The sequence below is a fragment of the Periophthalmus magnuspinnatus genome, chromosome 10, assembly GCF_009829125.3.
Source record: "Periophthalmus magnuspinnatus isolate fPerMag1 chromosome 10, fPerMag1.2.pri, whole genome shotgun sequence".
Classification (NCBI taxonomy): Eukaryota; Metazoa; Chordata; class Actinopteri; order Gobiiformes; family Gobiidae; genus Periophthalmus; species Periophthalmus magnuspinnatus.
Window position 1 is genome coordinate 146,069 of NC_047135.1, and position 24,271 is coordinate 170,339.

Consider the following 24,271-nt stretch of genomic DNA (forward strand, 5'->3'; position numbering starts at 1 on the left):
CTGTAGCTCAAAAAATAGACTTTAAAGCAGCTCTGCATGTGTACAATTCTCTCCATTGCCTAACACCAAAGTACATCTCCGACATGTTAGTGCCACATGAACCATCTCACACTCTGAGGACTTCAGGGACCGGCCTCCTGCTGGTCCAGAGTCAGGACTAAACCTGGGGAATCAACATTTAAGGTTTATGCTGCTAAAACCTGGAAGTCTTCCTGAAGATGTGAGACAAATAAACTTGCCTTGCCACAACCATCTCCCCCATTGAAGGAGTTGCCACCAGCAGCCCCTGCTCCACCTCCTCGGTCCTCACCCGTTCCCTCACCCAAACTCCCCCCTGTTATCACCAAGAGCTAGGACACACAGGGCCTCTGCTGTCTCAGGACATACAGTCATGATAAAGATAATATCACACTGAGGCCCTGTGATGGAGCTATATCTACAGATGACTTTATGTTTTTAACCAAAACATTTTTGACAAAAACACAGGTAATGCAATTCTAGTGGAATCAACTAGAGATAATTTGGCCATTCACAGATTGTCATTTAGGCTGTTTTCATCTTTTGAGGATGTTTCCTTTAAAATGGAGCTAAAACAATCCCCCTCCAGACTCTACTTCGTTATATACAAACCTCCCCAGCACTGTCTGAGTTTTATTGATGATTTTACTGAGATGCTTTCATGATTTTAATGTACATGTGGATAATGTGTTTGACAGAAACACTAAAGAGCTCAGTTCTGTCCTTGAAACCTTTGGTCTGACTCATGTCAGCGAGCCACAACAGAGGACACACTCTTGAAAATGCCTCATGTTCTAATGTTTTGTTGAACTCTGTAACTTTGAGTGTTTTGAATGTTCTGGACACCATTGCCCCGATGGAGTTTAAAATGGTTAACGATAGCAGAAAGCGCCATGGCGGAGTGATGACTCGGTCAGGGCACAGAAAACGGTTTGCAGCAGTAAACAGATTGACAAACCCTCCAGCTCCACGGCCGTTAGAACTAATTTCCACAGTGCAATGAGTTTGAAGTATTCTTTAATGACAAGGTTCAGGGCATTAAAAATTCCATCAAGTTCACAGCAACAACAACCCAGCACCACCGAGACACTCAGAGCTGACTCACTCTGCACCTGTAGCTGACAAAACTGTCCAAGAGATAATCATCAGTCTGAGTCCATCTACATGCTGCCTCCATGTGTTACCCACTAAATTTCTAAAGTCTGTGCTTAACAGTTTGTTGTCACCACTCGTTTGCATAGTTAATGTCACTTCAATCTGGAACATTCCCAAGAGCTTTGAAAACTGTGGTTGTCAAGCCTCTCCTAAAGAAGAGCAGTCTTAATGCCATAATACTGAACAATTACCGACCCAAATCAGGCTCAAAATCTAGAGGTGATAATGGACTCACTTGAACTTTAACAGGCACATCAAATAAATAACATCTGCAGCTTTTTACCACCTAAAAACATGTAAAAAATCTGAAGTATACTGTTAAAACCAGAGTTAGAGAGACTTATCCTGCATTTGTGTCCAGTAGGTTAGACGACTGTAACGTCCTGATCACTGGCCTCTCCAAACGAGCCTCTCCGTTTGTGCAGTTAAAACCTGGAACAATCTTCAGTTTAGCTGCATATGACTGAAAGGGTTTTATTCTGCCTCTTCTCTTTTAATGTTCATTTAATGATAATTACTTATGTTTTGATTTGTTTGATTTTAATGTTTTTCTTATTCTGTAAAACACTTTGAATTACTTTGTGTACAAATTGTGCTGTACAAAAAAACTTGCCTTGCCTATAAACCTGCGGGTAAGAGGGCACTGAACCAACTACACCAGGAGGAGGATTCAACTATAAACCAGCAGGTAAGGGGGAACTGAACCACCTAACCACCACACAGAGGATCCAACTATGAACCTGCGGGTAAAAGGGCACTGAACCAACTACACCACCACACAGAGGGAGGATTAAATATGTTTTAAACATGTTTTAAATGTATTTTAAACATGTAGCCCCTCTCTCTTTCTCAGGGCATAGCAGTGGGGAATGGTATGTCCAGTTACGAGCTCAACGATAATTCACTCATCTACTTTGCGTATTACCACGGACTTTTTGGTTCGAGTCTCTGGGCCGGACTCCAAGCCTTCTGCTGTGACCAGGGCAAATGTAATTTCCACAACACCAAGAACCGCAACTGTTCCGAACTGGTAGGGCATCCGGACTAAAGCTGGACTAGAGCTAGGGACTGAACCTGGACTGAACCCAGACTGAACCAGTTCTCTTCTGGTCCACAGGTCGCAGAGGTCATGGACATCGTCTACAACTCTGGATTAAACATGTACAACCTGTACGCACCCTGCGCCGGAGGAGTCAAAGAGAAGTATAAATGACTCTTCCTTCGTCATATACTGATCCATAATATAGTGATATACGACCAGGACTAAACCAGGACTAAAACGGCACTAAATAAGGTCTAAGACGGGTCTAAGACGGGTCTAAACCAAGCCTGTCACAATATAGTGATTATCACAATAATCACATTGTTGCAGGCTTATTTAGACCTGGTTTAGTTCTGGTTTAGTTCTGGTTTAGTTCTGGTTTAGTTCTGGTTTAGTTCTGGTTTAGTCCTGGCTCAATCCTTGTTTCCTGTTTCAGATTGGATGAGCATCTGGTCGTCAGAGATTTAGGAAACCTCTTCATCCACCTCCCACAGACCCACCTGCTTCGACAGGTGAGTCTGACAGGTGATACCTGCCCTTCCGTCTCCCCAGACTCCTCCCTCAGACTCCTCCCTCAGACTCCTCCCTCAGACCTGTATTTGCTCCTCCCATGTCCTGTATGTTTCTCTCAAGCCCTGGGGCCTAAACATGGTGCTCAATGTGGCACATGGCGCTAGTTTAGCCTTTAGCGCCGAGTTACATCCCGTCCTGCCCATGGACCATGAGCAGTTTCCCCAAGAGACCTCCTACGATAAGAGCGAGCGGAGAGGAGCAGAGAGGAGCAGAGAGGAGCAGAGAAGAGGAGAGAGGAGCAGAGAAGAGGAGAGAGGAGGAGAGAAGAGAAGAGAGGAGCAGAGAGGAGGAGAGAGGAGCAGAGAGGAGGAGAGAAGAGAAGAGAGGAGCAGGGAAGAGGAGAGAGGAGGAGAGAGGAGCAGAGAAGAGGAGAGAGGAGGAGAGAAGAGGAGAGAGGAGGAGAGAAGAGGAGAGAGGAGGAGAGAAGAGGAGAGAGGAGCAGAGAAGAGGAGAGAGGAGCAGAGAAGAGAGGAGGCGAGAGGAGCAGAGAGGAGGCGAGAGGAGCAGAGAGGAGCAGAGAAGAGAGGAGGAGAGAAGAGGAGAGAGGAGCAGAGAAGAGGAGAGAAAAAGAGAGAGGAGGAGAGAGGAGCAGCCTTGAAGGAGGGAAGAGAATAATAAATAAACTATAAATGCTAATGTTTCTCGTTCCAGGAGCTTCTGAAACATGTTCTAAACCTGCGTCTCGTTCACGTCGCTCACATGATCGATTAATGATCAAAAAAAGTTTTTTAAAGATTTTTAGCTGAGAAAAAGTTTGTGATCTGAAAAAAGGTAAAAATTGCCACAGAATTGGACCTTTATTAAATCTGTAGGGCCCCCGTCGGCCCCCGTCGGCCCCCGTCGGCCCCCGTCGGCTGCACACTTGCAGCTTGTGATTACATTGTGGTCTATGACAAAAAATCCTTTCTGGACAGGAGGGATTTTTGTCGTGGCCAATAATCTAAACTTGCTTTACCCTGTCCAGTTATTTTAATAGATCCATGATATCTCGGGACATAGCTCACCCTCTAGCAGTCGTGTTCCCAACAGGAAGTGAGCGAGGGCACGATTCAGCTTCACCGGCTCTGACTTCACTTTACACTAGAAAACTCTGGCCCCTCTTTGTAACTGCTTCTGTTTATTTCACTATTGTGTCTGTAAATCAAGATATGAACATTAATAACAGACACATCAGGCACTTTCTTTCCCCGAGGTCGCTCCTGTTAGCGTTAGCAACAGGTTTGATATCAATATCTTTGCTAAGGAGAAGAGGCGTTACCTTCAACAGCCTCACTCCCGATTGGCTCTTTGGTTGCTGTGATACTCCCAGAATTCCAAATCTGGAACTTAGCTCCAAATCGGCCCCTGTAACGGCTCATCTTGAGCTTCATTTGGAGCCAAACACTGGGCGATGTCACATTCCCTTAGTCCACTTCTTTATACAGTCTCTGCTCCTCCACAGAAGCTCTTGGGTTTGTTACCACTTGGTCTTCATTCTGGTCCTGGCCTTGGTCCTGGTCTTGGTTCGGGTCTCCGGCTGGACCCGCCATGCACTAACTCCACTGCTTTGACTCTGTACCTGAACAACGTCTATGTCCGACAGGCCCTGCACATCCGAGAGCAGGCGCTGCCCTGGGTCATCTGCAGGTACCAGACCTGGGTTAGACCAGGGATTAGACTCGGGATTACCTGGGATTAGAATTGGGTTTAGACCTCGAATTAAACCTGGGTTTAGACCTGGGTTTCAACCTCGGATTAGACCCAGGTTTAGACCTCGGGTTGTACCCGGGTTTAGACCCGTGTTTAGACCTCGGATTAGACCTGGGTTTAGACCTCGGATTAGTCCTGGGTTTAGACCTCAGATTATACCCGAGTTTAGACCTCGGATTAGGCCTGGGTTTAGACCTCGGATTAGACCTGGGTTTAGACCTCGGATTAGGCCTGGGTTTAGACCTCGGATTAGACCTGGGTTTAGACCTCGGATTAGACCTGGGTTTAGACCTCGGATTAGACCCAGGTTTAGACCTCGGATTAGACCTGGGTTTAGACCTCGGATTAGTCCTGGGTTTATGATTAGACCGGGGATTAGACCGGGGATTAGACCGGGGGCAAGACTGATATTCTGTAGTTCTGTGTCCTCTGCTGCAGTCTATAGTATTTCCTGTGTACTTGTACTGTATTGTGAAGTATGTCCTGTGTACGTATACTGCAGTGCCGATGTGAACTTCAACTACAAAAGAGAATACATGGACGTGAAGGAGCAGTACCTCGCTCTTCTCTCTGCCCTGGTGTGTACTAGTTCTACAAATACTAATACTACAAATACTAGTACTGGTGTTTATTACTGGTGTAATACAGTATTTTACTTTTCAAAGTGCTGAGTACCTATACTTTGTGTACAGTTTGTATACTGGGACATCCAAACTATACTGTACTATACTGTTTGTGTCCAGAAGTACTCAAGTAAATGTACTTTTACTTCATGTACTTTTATTTCATAGAGTGCTGGTGTATACAAATATGTGTACTGTTACTTCATATACTTGTACTTTTACAGAAGTACAGAGTGCTGGTGTATACAAATATGTGTACTGTTACTTCATATACTTGTATTTGTACTTCATATACTTGTACTTTTACAGAAGTACAGAGTGCTGGTGTATACAAATATGTGTACTGTTACTTCATATACTTGTATTTGTACTTCATATACTTGTACTTTTACAGAAGTACAGAGTGCTGGTGTATAACGGGGACGTGGACATGGCCTGTAACTTCATGGGAGACGAGTGGTTCGTCGAGTCTCTGAACCAGCCAGTAAAAATATTAAAACTTCTACCATTACTATTGCTACTATTATTACTACTACTGCTACTTTTACTGCTAATACTACTACCATTATTACTGCTACTACTACTATTATTATTATTACTGCTATTACTAGTATTACTACTACTACTACTACTGGTACTACTGCTGTTACTGCTATTATTACTACTAGTGCTACTGGTACTACTGCTACTATTACTATTACTACTACTATGACTACTACTAGTACTAGAGGCGTCCCTGGCTGTAGCTGCTCTGTGATTGGCTGACACACTCATATCTCTGTTCTGATTGGTCGATTTAAACAGGTGCAGGTGCTGAGGCGTCCCTGGTTTTACACCACAGACAACGGGAAACAGGTCGGAGGATTCGTCAAAGAGTTTGAGAACCTCTCCTTCCTCACTGTAAAGGTACAAGTACATACTGTACAAGTACTACTGTACGAGTACATACTATACATACAAGTGCTACTGTACAAGTACATAATATACATACAAGTGCTACTGTACAAGTACATAATATACATACCAGTGCTACTGTACAAGTTCTACTGTACGAGTACATAATATACATACAAGTACATAATATACATACAAGTGCTACTGTACAAGTACATAATATACATACAAGTACTACTGTACAAGTACATAATATACATACAAGTACATAATATACATACAAGTGCTACTGTACAAGTACATAATATACATAGAAGTGCTACTGTACAAGTACTACTGTACAAGTACATAATATACATAGAAGTATTATAAGTTATCCGACCAAATGAAAGGATAACTGTACCAGGATACAGGGACAGAACTTTGTCCCTGTCCTTTACCTGCTATTGTTATATCGATATATCGAGATGATATCACGATCTTTTGGTTCAAGTCCTGGGAACAGCAGCTCCACAGAGTTTAACAGTTCAGATTTCACATTTTAAACTGCATCTAAAAGTGAAAGTCTATAATTATTGTTGACTTTTAAATATTATGAATCCGATTATGACGAAACATAATCTACATTTTAATATCTCCACCTCTGTCTCAGGGCTCAGGTCACATGGTCCCCACTGACAAACCGGCCGCCGCCTTCGCCGTCTTCTCCCGGTTCATCCGCAAAGAGCCCTTCTGACCTCTGACCCCTGTGTAACCCCGGTACGACCCCGTCCCAAACTGTCTGAAACTGACTCGTCTACATCTGATTAGTCTGTCAATCACGTTTTTACTATTTTAAAATGGAAAATGTTTTTATGATCTCAGGTGAATTTTGATGGTTTTAAATTGCTTTTCTGTGGTGTTTCTTTGAGGTTTGATTTGAGTTTTTAAATAAATATTTTTAATTAATCTGAGTTTACATTTATTTTTATTATAGATTATAATAAGTGAGAAAATGAATTCAACACAGAATCACCCCAACCCCAACACTCTACCGACCAATCATATTTAACACAGATGACATCACACTCTACCGACCAATCATATTTAACACAGATGACATCACACTCTACCGACCAATCATATTTAACACAGATGACATCACACTCTACTGACCAATCATATTTAACACAGATGACATCACATTCTACCGACCAATCATATTTAACACAGATGACATCACACTCTACCGACCAATCATATTTAACACAGATGACATCACACTCTACCGACCAATCATATTTAACACAGATGACATCACACTCTACCGACCAATCATATTTAACACAGATGACATCACATTCGGCCTCTAGAGTAAAATCAAATGAATCTACATACATCCCCAGAAAGGACATTGAGTCATTTGATAATGAAATAAAACAGGTAAATTGGAATGAAATTGTGGACTGTAAAGATGCAATCCAGTGATTTAAAACAAAAGCTGCAGTAGCTCATTTCTAAATTCTCTAAAGTAACAAAGCCAAAGCCTAAAGGAAAAACTCCACTACCCTGGAGGAAACTGATGTAAACCAGAGACTCTGCTCTTAAAAAGTCTTTAAACACAGGGCTTACAACTGATCGACTATTATATAACGAGCTTCAAAATAAAGTAATCCACCCAATTTAGAAAAGCCAGAGCAACATTCTATCTCAATATCATCGGACAGGCCAAAGGAAATAACAGCTTTGACAAACGATGGATAAACTGAGTGGAAGAGGGAAACCAAAGTGCAGGACAATAGAGCTTAAAATTGATTGGACTTACTTTAAGGACGGTCCAACAGCTGCTGAACATTTCAACAATTATTTTATAGATTTTGTGAACAAAATCACACAAGTAACATTTGGATCTATCCATCTTTTCACACCACCTGCCCCTTCCTCCAGTACTACCCTAAGTTTCAACTGTATTGACCTGATACATTTATACAATAATCATCAAATTCAAAGGCCAAAGACGACGGATTTGACAGCTCAATCGTTAATAAATCAATAAAAGTGTTTTCCCCAGTCTTTTCCAAACTGCAGTCGTAACACCAAATCACAAATCTGGCAGCAAAAGTGAGGAAACAACTACAGGACTATTAATATACACTGATAAAAGTTTTATCAGATTCAAGTTATTTCTGTCACAATTGTGAGTTTTTCTTTCATTAACCAAAGGTCCAACAGTTTTGTCCATGTGTGTTTGACCTGCAGTATCAGAAATATTGGAGAAAACAATTAAAACAGTTAACAGAGCTTTTAAATAACAACCATTTCAATAAAATTTGGCTTTCACAGCAATTACTCCACCAAAGCTGCCTGCTGCTACCTGAAAGAGAGCATTAGAGCTAGCATTAGAGCTAGCATTAGAGCTAGCATTAGAGCTAGCATTAGAGCTAGCATTAGAGCTAGCATTAGAGCTAGCATTAGAGCTAGCCTGGACGGAGGGGGCACGGCCCGGACGGAGGGGGCACGGCCCGGACGGAGGGGGCACGGCCCGGACGGAGGGGGCACGGCCCGGACGGAGGGGGCACGGCCCGGACGGAGGGGGCGCTGTGGGTGCTGTGTGTTTCTAGACCTACAAAAGGCCTTGTACACAATAAACCACTCGTCCTCCTGTCCAAGCTCTCTCAGTACCATCTTTCCATTGATGCCAAATCGTACCTCTCCGATCGGGTACAGTGTGTAAGAACTTTGTAAGGACAAAACTATTTTATGTCCTCTCTGCATCCCTGCTCCACAAGGGTCAGTTCTGAGGCTCCTGTTGTTCAGCATTTATATCAATGACCTCCCAGATGTGTGCAAAGATGCAGACATCGTCATGTACGTGGATGATGCTGTCGTCTACGCACACGGAAACAGTCGGTATGTATTTTACCAAGACTAACAGAATTAAAGATATGCCCAGCATCTTTCTTAACAGAGTAAAAATAAATGTGGTAACAGAGACAAAGTACATAGGGCTTCATTTGGACCACACTTTGTCTTTCAAAAAGCAGATAAAAAAGTATGCAACTCTATCTGATACATCTCTGTCCCAGGACACATGAGGAACAGCCTGACAGTAGAGGGCGCTGTCACATATTTCACTGCCATGATGATCCCACACATGACCCACTTCATTATCACCACCGTAATATCCTAAATAAATATAAAATGTTCAGTTACGACAATTTCATTTTTTATTAAAATCTAAGAAATTTATTCAAAATGATCAACAATACAGCTCCACCTACTTTGAAAAAAATGTATTAAACTTTCTTCTTTTCATTTCAAACCATCAGACAGAATCAGCTCCAGACTCTGAAACCGTAGAAGAAGTGAAGAAGTACATTTTAGATAGTCAAATGTGTCACATCTGTCTGGTTCATTTTTAATGTTCTGTCTCATGGTAAAAACCTGCACATGATTGACTTTTTAAATTGGTTTGGACTGAAGGAAACACACTGTATTGGACGTGGGACATTTATTGTATTTTACTGTTTGTCTTATAATGTAATTGTAATTAAATGTGTGTTTTAATGCGTGTTCCTCTGTCCAGGGACGAACATGGAAAGAAGCAGGAGCTAAATTTGGTACAAATCATCTTTGAGGGGCAGAGGGAGAGATAACAGTTTGTGTTCCTTCACTGTTGGATCACACGCTCCACGTGGACTCGGAGCCTGTGATTGGCTGAGTCTGAGTCTGGGGCAGATGAGTCACAGATCTGCAGACTGTCCCAGAGACTGTTGGCCTGTAGGGGGCAGTGTCAGACTGTGTGATAATCACAGTTGCACCGTTGGCCTGTAGGGGGCAGTGTCAGACTGTGTGATAATCACAGTTGCACCGTTGGCCTGTAGGGGGCAGTGTCAGACTGTGTGATAATCACAGTTGCACCGTTGGCCTGTAGGGGGCAGTGTCAGACTGTGTGATAATCACAGTTGCACCGTTGGCCTGTAGGGGGCAGTGTCAGACTGTGTGATAATCACAGTTGCACTGTTGGCCTGTAGGGGGCAGTGTCAGACTGTGTGATAATCACAGTTGCACTGTTGGCCTGTAGGGGGCAGTGTCAGACTGCTCTTCAGGGCAGAGCCTCAGACCTTTGTACTTCCTGTAAGTATCTCACTTTTGTGCAGCAGCTATGGATTATTTTTGTAACCAAGTAATCTATCGATTATTTAGTTTGATTATTTGAGTAATCTGTACATTTTTACCTTCCTTAAAATATCCTTAAAAGCAAATGAGATGTTTTTAAAGTTTGGTTGATAATTAAAACAATTTCTGAAATCTTTTTTAATAATTCTGCAAAATGGCTGCAATATAAAAAAGAGTGAAAAATTTAAGGGAGTCACAATACTTTACAAACTCACTGTGTATGTGTGTGTAATATATATATATATATATATATATATATATATATATATATATATATATATATATATATATATATATATATATATATATATATATATATATATATATATATATATATATATATATATATATACATATATATATATATATAAAATGTTTAGTATCCAAACTTTACTCGAGTAATATTACTTTTGAGTAATATTACTTTTGAAGTAGCAGTACTGTTCTGAGTATATGTCAGTATGATTATTATGGCTTGAACATGTTTCTCCTTCAAATATGATTCAGTTTGTCTATTTTTTGTGAAAATACCAGGATTTTGCATTGATCTTATTTAATGTTTTGTCCTTCACATAAACTCCAGATTATAATCTAGATACAGGCAGTGCACTTACTTTTACTTGAGTAGTATTTACACCAAATACTTTTTACTTTTCCTTGAGTAATTGAACCACCCCTTTAAACTCCTTGAGTAATATTATTTTGAAGTAACAGTCCTATTACTTCAGTAACTCACCCTCTGTTTGAAGTGGACATTTTAAAGAGTGTGTACCATTTGTTCAGCATTCCTCCCGGAGCGTCCCGTTTGGGAATGCAGCGGACACTGATTGATTATCCCTCCCTGATTGGACAGAGCTGGACAGACTGGGATCAAAGTTTGTTCTGGGATAGACTTTTCACTGGTGTCTGCGGGGCACTGCGTCTAACCCAGGGAAATATGCAGGTCAGCGGACTGGGAATGTCAGGAATGTCAGGAAAACTCCGTCTCTCTCTGTGCCACTGTGGGTGTGGGTATTACCTGGGCATGTGGGAGAAGAGGGCAGAACACGAGCGTGGACTTTGAGTAAAACAAAAACACTATGCTAATACTATAATGAGAAGTGGAGCTAGCGTAGCGGCTTGTGTCAGTTTGAGCTCAGAAAAGTTCCGTTAATGAGACTTTACTCTTTTTCATTCACTTAAACCGTCTCTTTTGCTCCAGTTCAATTTTATTGTGAAAAGAGCTCTCAGGGTTTAAATGAGACTGTGGTGTCCAGGAAGCAACGCTGGTGCACTATTAGCATGCTAGTCATTTCAGTAGGGTGACTCTCAGACTTTTCCCCACCCCAGACACTTCCTCCAGCTCCTCTGGTAGGTCCCTGAGGCGTTCCCAGGCCAAGAGTCACATGGTCTGGGTGTCTTAAATCACATTCACTCATTTCACTGAAACAGTAGAACAGATCACCATGACGATAATAAAGGGTTAATGCTCCAGTGAACTCTGTCAGTCTGAATACTTTTAATAATATGTTTGTTTGTTTGTTTACTGTGGTGTTTTCACTTCAGGAAGGAGCTACTTTAAAATGTAAGAATGAGTTTGAGCCTGTGGTGTTGAGTTTTCGACATTTAAATCATCCGATATTATGGTTTAAATTGTCAATTGATACAATAACAAACATTTCATGGTCCCAACTGTAAAGTCGGTGTCATCAGTCCTATTTTCAAAGCAGGAGATAAAAGAGACAAAAACAACTATAGGCCAATCAATATCCTGCCAAAAGGTTCAAAAATAATTGAGAAATGGATTGTCAAACTCCTGACTGCTCACCTGAACATTTGCCGTACACTTTTACACTCCATGCAGTTTGGATTTCGTGCCCATCATTGGACAGAGTCTGCAGTTAGTGTTTTTATAGAAAAAACAAAATCTTTCTTAGACAAAAGCGGTTGCATTGGTGCAGTATTTATAGATGTAAAAAAGGCATTTCACACCGTGGACCACAAGATTCTTTTAGCCAAACAAACACATTTTAATTTTTCAAATCAAGCACTCAATGGATAAAATAAAACTTGAACAATAGAAAACAGTGTGTTATGGTCAACGGTGTCAAATGGCCATACCTAAAGTGCACAGCAGGGGTCCCACAAGGGTCATTACTGGGACCAGTACGCCGATGATACTGTAATATTCACACCTGCAAAAAACACACAAGAAGCCACATCCTGACATCTGCAATGACCCAAGTCCAAGATCACGTCTACTCTTAAATACAAAAAAACAACCTGTTTGTGTGATGTCCTCAAAACACATTTCTAAGCAGATTACAAGTTCAAAAGTGTTTCTGAGGGGAGAGCTACGCTAACAGAGCTACGCTAACAGTGCTACGCTAACAGTGTTACGCTAACAGAGCTATGCTAACAGTGCTATGCTAACAGTGCTACGCTAACAGAGCTACGCTAACAGTGCTACGCTAACAGACCTATGCTAACAGAGCTATGCTAACAGAGCTATGCTAACAGTGCTATGCTAACAGAGCTATGCTAACAGTGCTATGCTAACAGAGCTATGCTAACAGAGCTATGCTAACAGAGCTATGCTAACAGTGCTGTAGCTGCTGAGCGGGGCGGACCTTCCAGGTCTGGCTCACTCGTGTCTTTTATGTTTTCCCTTTGAGGGACTGAAATCATCACAGACGCAGTTAAAGAAGCGACGGCTGTTTGTGTTTGGTAATGGAGGAGGAAGAGGAGGAAGAGGAGGAAGAGGAGGGAGAGGAGGGAGAGGAGGGAGAGGAGGGAGAGGAGGAAGAGGAGGGAGAGGAGGAAGAGGAGGAAGAGGAGGGAGAGGAGGAAGAGGAGGGAGAGGAGGAAGAGGTGGAAGAGGAGGAAGAGGAGGGACAGGAGGGAGAGGAGGAAGAGGAGGGAGAGGAGGAAGAGGAGGGAGAGGAGGGAGAGGAGGAAGAGGAGGAAGAGGAGGGAGAGGAGGGAGAGGAGGGAGAGGAGGAAGAGGAGGGAGAGGAGGGAGAGGAGGAAGAGGAGGGAGAGGAGGGAGAGGAGGGAGAGGAGGAAGAGGAGGGAGAGGAGGGAGAGGAGGAAGAGGAGGGAGAGGAGGAAGAGGAGGGAGAGGAGGAAGAGGAGGAAGAGGAGGGAGAGGAGGAAGAGGAGGGAGAGGAGGGAGAGGAGGAAGAGGAGGGAGAGGAGGAAGAGGAGGAAGAGGAGGGAGAGGAGGAAGAGGAGGGAGAGGAGGGAGAGGAGGGAGAGGAGGAAGAGGTGGAAGAGGAGGAAGAGGAGGGAGAGGAGGGAGAGGAGGAAGAGGAGGGAGAGGAGGAAGAGGAGGGAGAGGAGGGAGAGGAGGGAGAGGAGGGAGAGGAGGGAGAGGTGGAAGAGGAGGAAGAGGAGGGACAGGAGGGAGAGGAGGAAGAGGAGGGAGAGGAGGAAGAGGAGGGACAGGAGGGAGAGGAGGAAGAGGAGGGAGAGGAGGAAGAGGAGGAAGAGGAGGGAGAGGAGGAAGAGGAGGGACAGGAGGGAGAGGAGGAAGAAGAAGGAGAGGAGGAAGAGGAGGGAGAGGAGGAAGAGGAGGGACAGGAGGGAGAGGAGGAAGAAGAAGGAGAGGAGGAAGAGGAGGGAGAGGAGGAAGAGGAGGGAGAGGAGGGAGAGGAGGAAGAAGAAGGAGAGGAGGAAGAGGAGGAAGAGGAGGAAGAGGAGGAAGAGGAGGAAGAGGAGGGAGAGGAGGAAGAAGAAGGAGAGGAGGAAGAGGAGGAAGAGGAGGGAGAGGAGGGAGAGGAGGGAGAGGAGGAAGAGGAGGAAGAAGAAGGAGAGGAGGGAGAGGAGGAAGAGGAGGAAGAAGAAGGAGAGGAGGGAGAGGAGGAAGAGGAGGGAGAGGAGGAAGAGGAGGGAGGAGGGAGAGGAGTAAGAGGAGGGAGAGGAGGGAGAGGAGGAAGAGGAGGGAGAGGAGGGAGAGGAGGAAGAGGAGGGAGAGGAGGAAGAGGAGGGAGAGGAGGGAGAGGAGGAAGAGGAGGGAGAGGAGGAAGAGGAGGAAGAGGAGGAAGAGGAGGGAGAGGAGGAAGAGGAGGAAGAGGAGGAAGAAGAAGGAGAGGAGGAAGAGGAGGAAGAGGAGGAAGAAGAAGGAGAAGTCTGATTGTTCACCAAATCAGCTCATGACATCATCAGCTGTAAACAGTGACCAAAGATGAAACAAGTGACTGTTTTATATTGGGAAAGTTGCAGAGTGTAACTTTTTGTCACATCCGTCTCCATGGAGATGCTATTGCTTCGCTTTGAATGTTCCCCAGTATAGCACAAATGTATCCAGCCTCTCCACAGATCTGACCTGTACCTGAATACATGTGCTGAGAGTACTCGTTGTATTGCACTCTGTACTCTGGTACACATACTGGTATGAGATTACAGTTACTTTTATAAAATCAACTGAAACATGGAGGTGTTTCTCACTTTAGACTCAAACAGAACCAGAGACAAAAATATAAAACTCTTATGAGATTTGAACTTGTCCAGTTTGTGATAATTAAAAACTGAACAAACTATGACTCTGTGTAAAAGTATTCAGAGTATTCGGAACACATTACTCTGACATTGAACACTTTAAGGTACATTTTACTGCAGTATTCAGTATTATTCAGTAGTAACTTACACTACAAAGCACTGCCCGTTGGGACTGTGCCTTTCATGAGCTGAGCCTCCTCAACTACGTAAAGGAGCAGCGGCTCTACTCCGAGCTCCTCCTGCGTGACTGAACTTCTCCCACTGTCTCTAATGGAAGCTCCCACCCAGCACAGGAAACTCATTTAACTACTTGCCAAAGGTGCCAAAGCATAGAGGGTAGGACCAGAGATCTAAACCAGAACTAAGCCAGGATTAAAGCAGGTCTAAACCAGGACTGATGGAGAGTATAGAGCTGGTCCAATGTTCTGCAACGGGGATGAAAACCACACTACTCCTCCTGAATCCAAGGTTGGACTATAGGTCTGATTGTCCTCTCAAGTTCCTGGAATAGACCTTACTAGGGAGGCCGAAGTGTGCGACTCCCCTGTAGTTGAAACACACTGTCTGATCTTCTTAAACAGAGGGACCACCACCCCGGTCTGCCAGTCCACAGGCACTGTCCCCGACCACCGCTTGATGTTACAGAGACGTGTCAGCCAAGACCCACGACATCCAGAGACTTAAGACACTGAGGAGCTTTAACCACCTCAGTGACCTCAGCCAGGGTGATGGATGAGTCCATCTTCAAGTCCTCAGTCTCTGCTTCTTCCTCTGAAGACGTGACAGTGGGATTGAGGAGATCCTCAAAGTACTGTATTCCTTCCAGCGTCCAACCACATCCCCAGTCGAGGTCAGCAGCTCTCCACCTGCACTGTGAACAGTGTTGGTGAAGCACTGCTTCCCCCTCATGAGGCGTCGGACTGTTTGTCAGAATCTCTTTGAGTCCTCCTTCCTCCCAGCTTCCTCCCAGTCCTCCTTCCTCTCAGCTGCTTCAGGAGTCCCACAAGCCAGAAAGGCTCGATAGGACTCCTTCTTCAGCCCGACGGCATCCCTTACTTCAGGCGTGCACTACCTGATTCGGGGGTGGCTGCTGCGACACGCACCACAGACCTTACTACCATAGCTACAAGAGAACACGGCCCACTTGGATTCCATGTCCCCAGTCTCCCCCGGAATCTGGTAGAAGCTCTCCCGGACCTGACAGAGGGCTCCACCAGACATTCCTAACAGACTCTTCGGTCTGCCAGGTCTGTCCAGCTTCCTCTTCCACCAGTGGATCCAACTGACCACCAGGTGGTGCTCTACAGCTCTGCCCCTCTCTTCACCCGAGTGTCTAAGACACACGACTGAAGGTCAGATGACACAACAAAAAAGTCAATCATCGACCTAGCGTGTCCTGTTGCCACAGAAGTCCAATAACAGAACACTTCTTGGGTTCAGATCAGGGAGGCCGTACCCCACCCAGGGACTCCAAGAAGGCCAGGTACTCTGCACTGCTGTTCGGCCCGTAGGCCGACACAAGAGACCTGTCCCCGACCTGAAGGCGCAGGGACGCGACCCTCTCGTTCACCTGGGTGAACTCCAACACGTGGAGCTGAGCTATGGGGCAATAAGCCCACACCAGCTCACCGCCGCTCCCCACAGAGGGTTTGAAAGCCCAGTCTGTGTGTGGAGGTGAGGATGGCTATGTCTAATCAGTAATGCTCAACCTCCCGCTTAATTTCAGGCTCCTCCCCCAGCGAGGTGACTGTCCATGTCCAGAGATATAGTTGTCGAAGCCCCCTCCTTCGACTGCCAGATCCCTCTGCACTGGCCGAGGGATCTGGCAGTAATAGATCCTCCTGCAGGTGGGGGTCCACGGGAGGTCCTCAGCCTGGCTCCTGGGTGAGGCCATCCGGGCACTGTACCTTATTATATTTCAAACGGTAGTGAAATGTTTTCAAACCTCTGACTCACTCAGTTTGTTTTGTCTGTGAAAGAATGAATGTGAAAGATTTGTCATGTTTTAGAGGTCGTAGTTTTGGATCCAGGGCTCTAGGCCAAAGAGTGTCCCGTTTGGAGAGTGTGTTTGTGAGTCAGGACGGGGACAGCACGAACACGAGGGTCTACAGGAAATCACACAAACACAGAGTGGGTCGTAGGGGAGTCTGCGGCCGTGGTTACTCCTGTGAAAAGAACACACCTATGTCTAAAAGTCATTTGATTTAGTTTGAAAATTTAAAAAATACGTTAAAAAAAATTCAGAAAATCCATCCAGATGGAGACAAAAAGGGAAAGATTCTTACAAATGTTTGAAGGAAAAATAAAATTATATTATTATGTTTTATTTTTGATTTGATGTAAATAAATGAGTGAAAAGTAAACGCAGTACAAAGTAAAAATGATCCACTCAAACACAAATGGAACAAGTGAATACAAACATAAAATGTGTAAGGAGCTTCAGGTGTGTCTTCACACACATCCACAGGTGTGTGTCTAACTCAGATAAACCAATCAGGAGCTTCCAAACACATGACATCATCTGGGTTTTCCCAAATACTTTAAAGTAATAGTAAGTAATAGTAATCTTACTGTATTTAAACTTCTGACTTTGAAGGAAAAGATTAGTCTGATTCATGTCAGACAGTGAGGAAAAAATATGTGTATTTTGATAAAGTGTGTGTAAAGTTATAGTCTGTGTACTGTGTACTGTATACTGTGTACTGTGTACTGTATACTGTGTACTGTATACTGTGTACTGTATACTGTATACTGTGTACTGTATATTGTGTACTGTATACTGTGTACTGTATACTGTATACTGTGTACTGTATATTGTGTACTGTATACTGTGTACTGTATACTGTGTACTTTTACTGTGTACTTGTACTGTGTACTGTGTACTGTGTACTTGTACTGTGTACTGTGTACTTGTACTGTGTACTTGTACTGTGTACTGTGTACTTGTACTGTGTACTTGTACTTGTACTTGTACTGTGTACTTGTACTGTGTACTTGTACTTGTACTTGTACTGTGTACTGTGTACTTGTACTGTGTACTTGTACTGTGTACTTGTACTTGTACTTGTACTGTGTACTGTGTACTTGTACTGTGTACTTGTACTGTGTACTTGTACTTGTACTTGTACTGTGTTCTATAGTGTAAACGTTTTCAGCTGTGACTGTGACAAAGAAACAGTGTCAAGAGAAGGAAGGAAAGAGAGAGAGAGAAGGAGAAAGAGAAGAGGAGGAAGAGAGAGAGAGAGGGAGAGAGGGAGAAGAAGAAGAAGAGGGAGAGGGAGAGAGAGAGGGAGAGGGAGAGAGAGAAGAAGAAGAGGGAGAGGGAGAGAGAGAGAGAGAAAGAAGGAGAAGGAGAAAGAGAAGAGGAGGAAGAGAGAGGGAGAGAGAGAAGAAGAAGAGGGAGAGAGAGAGAGACAGAGAGAGAGAAGGAGAAAGAGAAGAGGAGGAAGAGAGAGAGAGGGAGAAGAAGAAGAGGGAGAGAGAGAGAGAAGAAGAAGAAGAGGGAGAGGGACAGAGAGAGCCTGAGCTCTGGGGGCTCCTGTCATGGGGGCTCCTGTCATGGCTCTGGAGGCCCCTGTCGTGGGGGCTCCTGTCGTGGGGGCTCCTGTCGTGGGGGCCCCTGTCGTGGCTCTGGGGGCTCCTGTCGTGGGGGCTCCTGTCGTGGGGGCCCCTGTCGTGGGGGCTCCTGTCGTGGGGGCCCCTGTCGTGGGGGCCCCTGTCGTGGCTCTGGGGGCTCCTGTCGTGGGGGCCCCTGTCGTGGGGCCTCCTGTCGTGGGGGCTCCTGTCGTGGGGGCTCCTGTCGTGGGGGCCCCTGTCGTGGGGGCCCCTGTCCTGGGGGCCCCTGTCGTGGGGGCTCCTGTCGTGGGGGCCCCTGTCGTGGGGGCTCCTGTCGCGGCCCCTCAGGCTGGAGCGAGGGAAACGTGGACACTGGGATATTTACATACACTCAGACTTCCTGCGATTGTCCGCGGCTGATGTCAGATCCACTTCTTCCGGAGCTGAAGGGGGAGCCGCTGTGACAATGGGCTGAAAACAGGACAAAGAGGAAATGTTTATATTTAGGCCCCGTCTCCATCGCCTCGTTCTCTCGGCTCTGGGACGTTTGCGTTTTTTGTGAATTCCTCCGTTTTCCCCCAGAGCGCCCTCTCCCCATTGTGTCGCCTCAATGAAAGAATTTCACATTCAACACAAATCCCCAAGGAAAAACTCTGAGACCAAGACTCAAAAAGACGAGTACTGATCTCTCCATCCAAACAGAAAAGACGAGTACCGATCTCTCCATCCAAACAGAAAAGACGAGTGCCGATCTCTCCATCCAAACAGAAAAGACGAGTACCGATCTCTCCATCCAAACAGAAAAGACGAGTGCCGATCTCTCCATCCAAACAGAAAAGACGAGTACCGATCTCTCCATCCAAACAGAAAAGACGAGTCTGATCTCTCCATCCAAACAGAAAAGACGAGTCCTGATCTCTCCATCCAAACAGAAAAGACGAGTACTGATCTCTCCATCCAAACAGAAAAGACGAGTACCGATCTCTCCATCCAAACAGAAAAGACGAGTCTGATCTCTCCATCCAAACAGAAAAGACGAGTGCTGATCTCTCTGTTAGAACATCCAGATTCATCCAGGGTGAATCTGACTCAACACAAAACCTTTAAGTGGAAAAAGTTATAATGTTTTTATTATGATATAAAGTGTTTTATGAAAACTGAAAATGTCATTAAAAGTTCATAAAAGTGGGGCACTGAAGGGGGCACCACACCAGCAGGGGGCAGCACACCAGCTCAAAGGCCCCGCTCCCTTTGGGGCCCCGCTCCCTTTGGGGCCCCGCTCCCTTTGGGGCCTCAGAGGGGCCTAGTCTCACTGATCTGATGGATTACAGTAATAGTAATAATTTAAATACAGAACATTATATAAGAAAATATGAGTAAAAAACTCAAGAAGAAGACTTTAAAATGTATTTAATTACAAAATACTGAAATTAAAATCAATATCCAACACCTCCATTCTCTGATTCCACAAAAATAACCTCCATGTGTAACGTCCTACAGTACTACACCTACACTACTATTCCTACAGTACTACACTTATACTACTACACCCACAGTGCTACTTCTACAGTACTACGCCTACGTTACTACTCCTACAGCACTACTCTTACAGTAGTACTCCTACAGTACTCCTACAGTACAGTACATTACTCATACAACAGTATACTACAGTGTCCTACAGTACTCCTAAAGTATTCTACAGTATACTACAGTAGCGGCCCCTCCGACCACCACTAGGCAATGTGACGTGAAGGGTAAAGTGTCTTGCCTAAGGACACAACGACAGAACTTGGTCCGAGCAGGACTCGATCCTCCGACCTTTGGGTTGGGACCAACACTCAACCACTGAGCCCCCGTCGCCCTAATACTACAGTATCCTAGAGTATCCTACAGTACTCTTACAGTATTCTACAATATCCTACAGTACTCCTATAGTATCCTACAGTACTCTTAAAGTATTCCCACAGTATCCTACAGTACTCCTACAGTATTCCCACAGTATACTAGTGTCCTACGGTATCCTACAGCATCATACGGTACTCCTACAGCACTCCTACAGTACTACTAAGTATCCTACAGCATCCCTCAGTACTTCTACAGAATCCTACAGTACTTCTACAGTGTCCTGCAGTATCCTACAGCACGTTTACAGTACTCCTACAGTACCCCCACAGTATACTACAGTACCCCTACAGCATCATACAGTATCTTACAGCACTCCTACAGTACCGTACAGTACTCCTACAGTACTACTACAGTATCCAATGGTATTCTACAGTATTCCTACAGTACTTCTACAGCATTCTACAGTGTCCTGCAGTATTCTACAGTACTGCTACAGTACTCCTACAGTATCCTGCAGTATCCTACAGTATCCTACAGTATCCTACAGTGTCCTACAGTACTCCTACAGTATCCTACAGTGTCGTGCAGTATCCTACAGTATCCTACAGCGTCCTACAGTGTCCTACACACAGCTTTAGGGATAAAACACAGTTGAGTCTCGCCTAATTTAATTTCTGTGACATAATCCTGGACTCGCGCTTCAGTCTCATTATGGTGGAAGTTTTTGCCTTTAGTCATAAACAAAGCGCGGGTGTTTTTATGAAAGGTGTGTCCTCCTCCTCCTCGTGCGTCTGCGGGCTACGTGCGGGAGCAACTCCCGTCTGCGTGACACACACCACTGCGTCTGCGTCTGCGCCCGAGACTTCAGCTCTGTCCCCGGAGCTTCCTCCTACAGACTGTCTCAGTTTGATCAGAGCTGGAGAGGAGCAGAGGAGCAGAGGAGCAGAGGAGTAGAAGAGCAGAGGAGCAGAGGAGCAGAGGAGGAGAGGAGCAGAGGAGCAGAAGAGCAGAGGAGCAGAGGAGTAGAAGAGCAGAGGAGGAGAGGAGCAGAGGAGGAGAGGAGCAGAAGAGCAGAAGCGCAGGGGAGCAGAGGAGCAGAGGAGCAGAGGAGCACAGAGCTGGCGCAGGGAGCGGTTCGCCGCCACATGTGACCCGCTCTGAGTGTCTGTCCTCGGCGTAACTTCAGACTGAACTCATGGATCAAACTCTGTAGCTGCTGCGTCCTGCGGATCCGCTTTGGCCCGTGCGTAAAGTGACTCTGGAGCTCCAGCTCCGCAGATGACTCTCTAAACCAACACTTTGAGGTAAGTTCACACGAAGCAGCCACAGAAACAAAGTTTAATGAGTTTATTTTGAACTTAAAGTTTAGTGGGTTTGATTTGAACGTAAAGTTTACGCAGTTTATTTCCGTTTGTTCTGAGGCTCGTGGATGTTGCAAAGTGAAGGAAACGTTTACGCGTCAGCCATGAAACAAAGAATGTTTATCTACTTTACATTTACTTTGAATGTTTATTTTATTTTTACTAACTTGATCTGAAGTAATAATAATAATAATAATAATAATAATAATAATAATAATAATAATAATAATAATAATCACAGTGACATGTCTCTTTCTTACACTTTGGACATTTCCTCAGTCAAATCTGACAAAGTTTTGCTTATTTTAGCTTGAATCATTTTAACTTTTAAAATTTTGAGTCAGTTCTTATGAAACAAGTGTCACAGTGTCTTCATACAAAGTGACAAAGTATATATATATATATATATATATATATATATATATATATATATATATATATATATATATATATATATATATATATATATACACCCCCCCCCCCCCCACACACACACACACATATATAAAGTTGCATCCTTGACACTTTAGTTTCAGTTTAATTAACTTGGTGCATTACTTTGCGTCCCTTCTCTATGGAGCGTCTGATGTGACGGTGACGTCATCACACCTGAAACAAGCCTGAAACAGGTGATGTCCCAGTAGTGAGTGTTTCCATGGTGATGCTGGTCAGACTGAAATAATTACTCTGAAAAAGATTGACCGAATACGAGGCGGTGGCGTTCACCGTGAAACTGAATCTACGACTGTCATCGTTTACCCACAGTGCATCAGTGCAGCACAAATATGTTTATGTATGTAGAGTTGTACTGTGTACTTACGTGTGTTTATGCGTGTACTGTGTACATACGTGTGTTTGCGTGTAGAGCTGTACTGACACTCCCCCTGTGCTTGTGCAGGAGCGAGGAGGGGCTCATGATGGGCAGGTGACACCGAGGTCAGTGAGCATGGACCAGACAGAACACTCTGCCCCGGACGGCTCCGACCCAAATGGGTTTGTCAACGAAGTGTTTAGTGTGTCTTTGGACATGGTCAATGAGAGCAACTCTGTTTGTGTTCAGGGGCCCGTCCACTCTGAGGGGCCCGGGGACAGACAGGAAGTGCACCGCAGGGCTCGTACCACCGGGGGCATCTGGAGGATCCTAAACCGAAAGAAAACTGTCTCTGAGCTGGACCGACGGCCTCACTCCATGGTCCTGCCCGGAGAGGTCGACATTCCCAAACTCTCCTTCGCCGACAAAGTGCGCTCTTTTAAGAAACTCAAGTCTCCGTCTGCGTTCAGAACGAAAGGGAGGTTCTCCTCTAAGCACAGCATCTCTTTAGTGGACGAGGAGTCGTTCTGCCGAGATATCGGCACGCCTCAGCCGCACAGCAGGGCGACACTACGGCACAGAGGTCAGAGGCATTCATACGCTGGACACACAGGGGAGTTCGATTCATTTGAACATCTGGACCTCACTGCTCCTGCAGAGGCCAAGCAGCCATCTGTCATAGACTCTGTCCCTCAGAATGGAGTGAAGCTTTCAGACAGAGTCTGCTACACGAAACGAAACTATAACAACTCCTCCAACTGTAACAAAGAGTCTGGGTGTGAGGACGCCATCATCAGAGAGAGTCCTAGGACCCACCGAGGAGCAGGAAGGAGACACAAGGACGTGTGGAGCTACCTGAGGAGGATATCCCTTTTGGGGAAGGCTGGAGCGGCCTACTCAGAGCAGAGCTTTGACTCTGAGCTGCACTCTTTAGACAAAACACTGGACTCGGACTTTGGCTCAGTGGACTTTGAGACGGTTAAGGACTTCCAACAGCCTCTGCCTAAGCCTGCAGACTCTAAGGGCCACTTTGGAGGTCTCTTCAAGTTTTTCAACAGTGTAGCAGAAACCGCCCGAAAATGGCGGAGCACGACGCGCTCATTCTCTCCTCCACAGAGAGACAAGAGCCCAGTGAGCTCCCCAAGAACCGCTCACACAGCTAACAACACTCACAGTGTGTCCATCCACCCTGAGATGCCTCCACTCACCAAACCCTCAGGCAGCTTCAGCCGAGAGACCACAGGCTCTCTCAAACTCATGAAGAACCAATCAGGATCTCACACTCCTAACGGTTTTCCAAACCAGCACACACAGTCCCATAATATCGTGGAAAACGGCCTAAGAGGAGACAATAGAACAGAGGCAGAGGTCAGCGTGGATCCATTCAAGACGCAGGAGGAAAAGGCCGAGGGACAAACAGGAAATGAGCAGGATTCCAGGGATGCTCCCCCCGATGCCACAAAGATACAGGAAGTACACGTCCAATCACAACACGGCGACAAAGACAGTACGACCAATAGCGTCCCAGCGTCCAACTCCACTGAAGAAATATTTAAGGTATGTGCCCTAAAGTGGAAGTTCAATGAAGTTTTGTTACATTGAATTTTTAAAAACTTTTATTTTTGGAAGGAAAATGTTGTGTGCCTCTGTGATACTGAGCACGTTCATGCTTTAACCTCATCTCCTCTCATCCTTAACATCAGCAAACCCATTATGTCCCATGCATCCATACTGCTACAAATATACTTCAAAAATACTACTGTATTTGTACTTTTACTTTTATTTGATTCTGACGCTGCCCATGAGTAAATACAGTTAAATTAGTAATAGTAGTACCATGTAGGCCCTGTAGGACCATGTAGGACCAGTATGTAGGTAGAGCTTTGTGTATGTACTGTAGTAATAGTGCCGTAGTTAGTACTTCAATTACTTTAACATTTATTTGAAGTAAAAGTATTTGCTCCTCTGTTACATAATACAGAAGATTAAACAAATTCATGAAATCCTTTTACTCAGTGATATGAGTTTGAGGTGCGTCTGATTAACTGTTGACAGACAGAAAAATAAA

The 24,271-nt window shown here is 44.9% G+C and overlaps 1 protein-coding gene and 1 pseudogene across 1 annotated transcript in view; both read left to right on the top strand.

Moving 5' to 3' along the window:
* Window positions 1-24,271, top strand: part of ctsa (cathepsin A) — a 133,760-nt gene that overhangs the window by 6,073 nt on the left and 103,416 nt on the right. The window contains exons 7-14 of the mRNA XM_033974476.2: window positions 2,027-2,203; window positions 2,291-2,376; window positions 2,652-2,727; window positions 4,230-4,414; window positions 4,980-5,055; window positions 5,495-5,584; window positions 5,905-6,006; window positions 6,647-6,741. Of these exons, the coding sequence (XP_033830367.1) occupies window positions 2,027-2,203; window positions 2,291-2,376; window positions 2,652-2,727; window positions 4,230-4,414; window positions 4,980-5,055; window positions 5,495-5,584; window positions 5,905-6,006; window positions 6,647-6,730 (876 nt within the window). The 3' untranslated portion in view covers window positions 6,731-6,741. The remainder of the gene's footprint in view (window positions 1-2,026; window positions 2,204-2,290; window positions 2,377-2,651; window positions 2,728-4,229; window positions 4,415-4,979; window positions 5,056-5,494; window positions 5,585-5,904; window positions 6,007-6,646; window positions 6,742-24,271) is intronic.
* The window catches only part of LOC117377806 (spermatogenesis-associated protein 13-like), a 75,221-nt pseudogene continuing 73,252 nt past the window's right edge, over window positions 22,303-24,271 (top strand).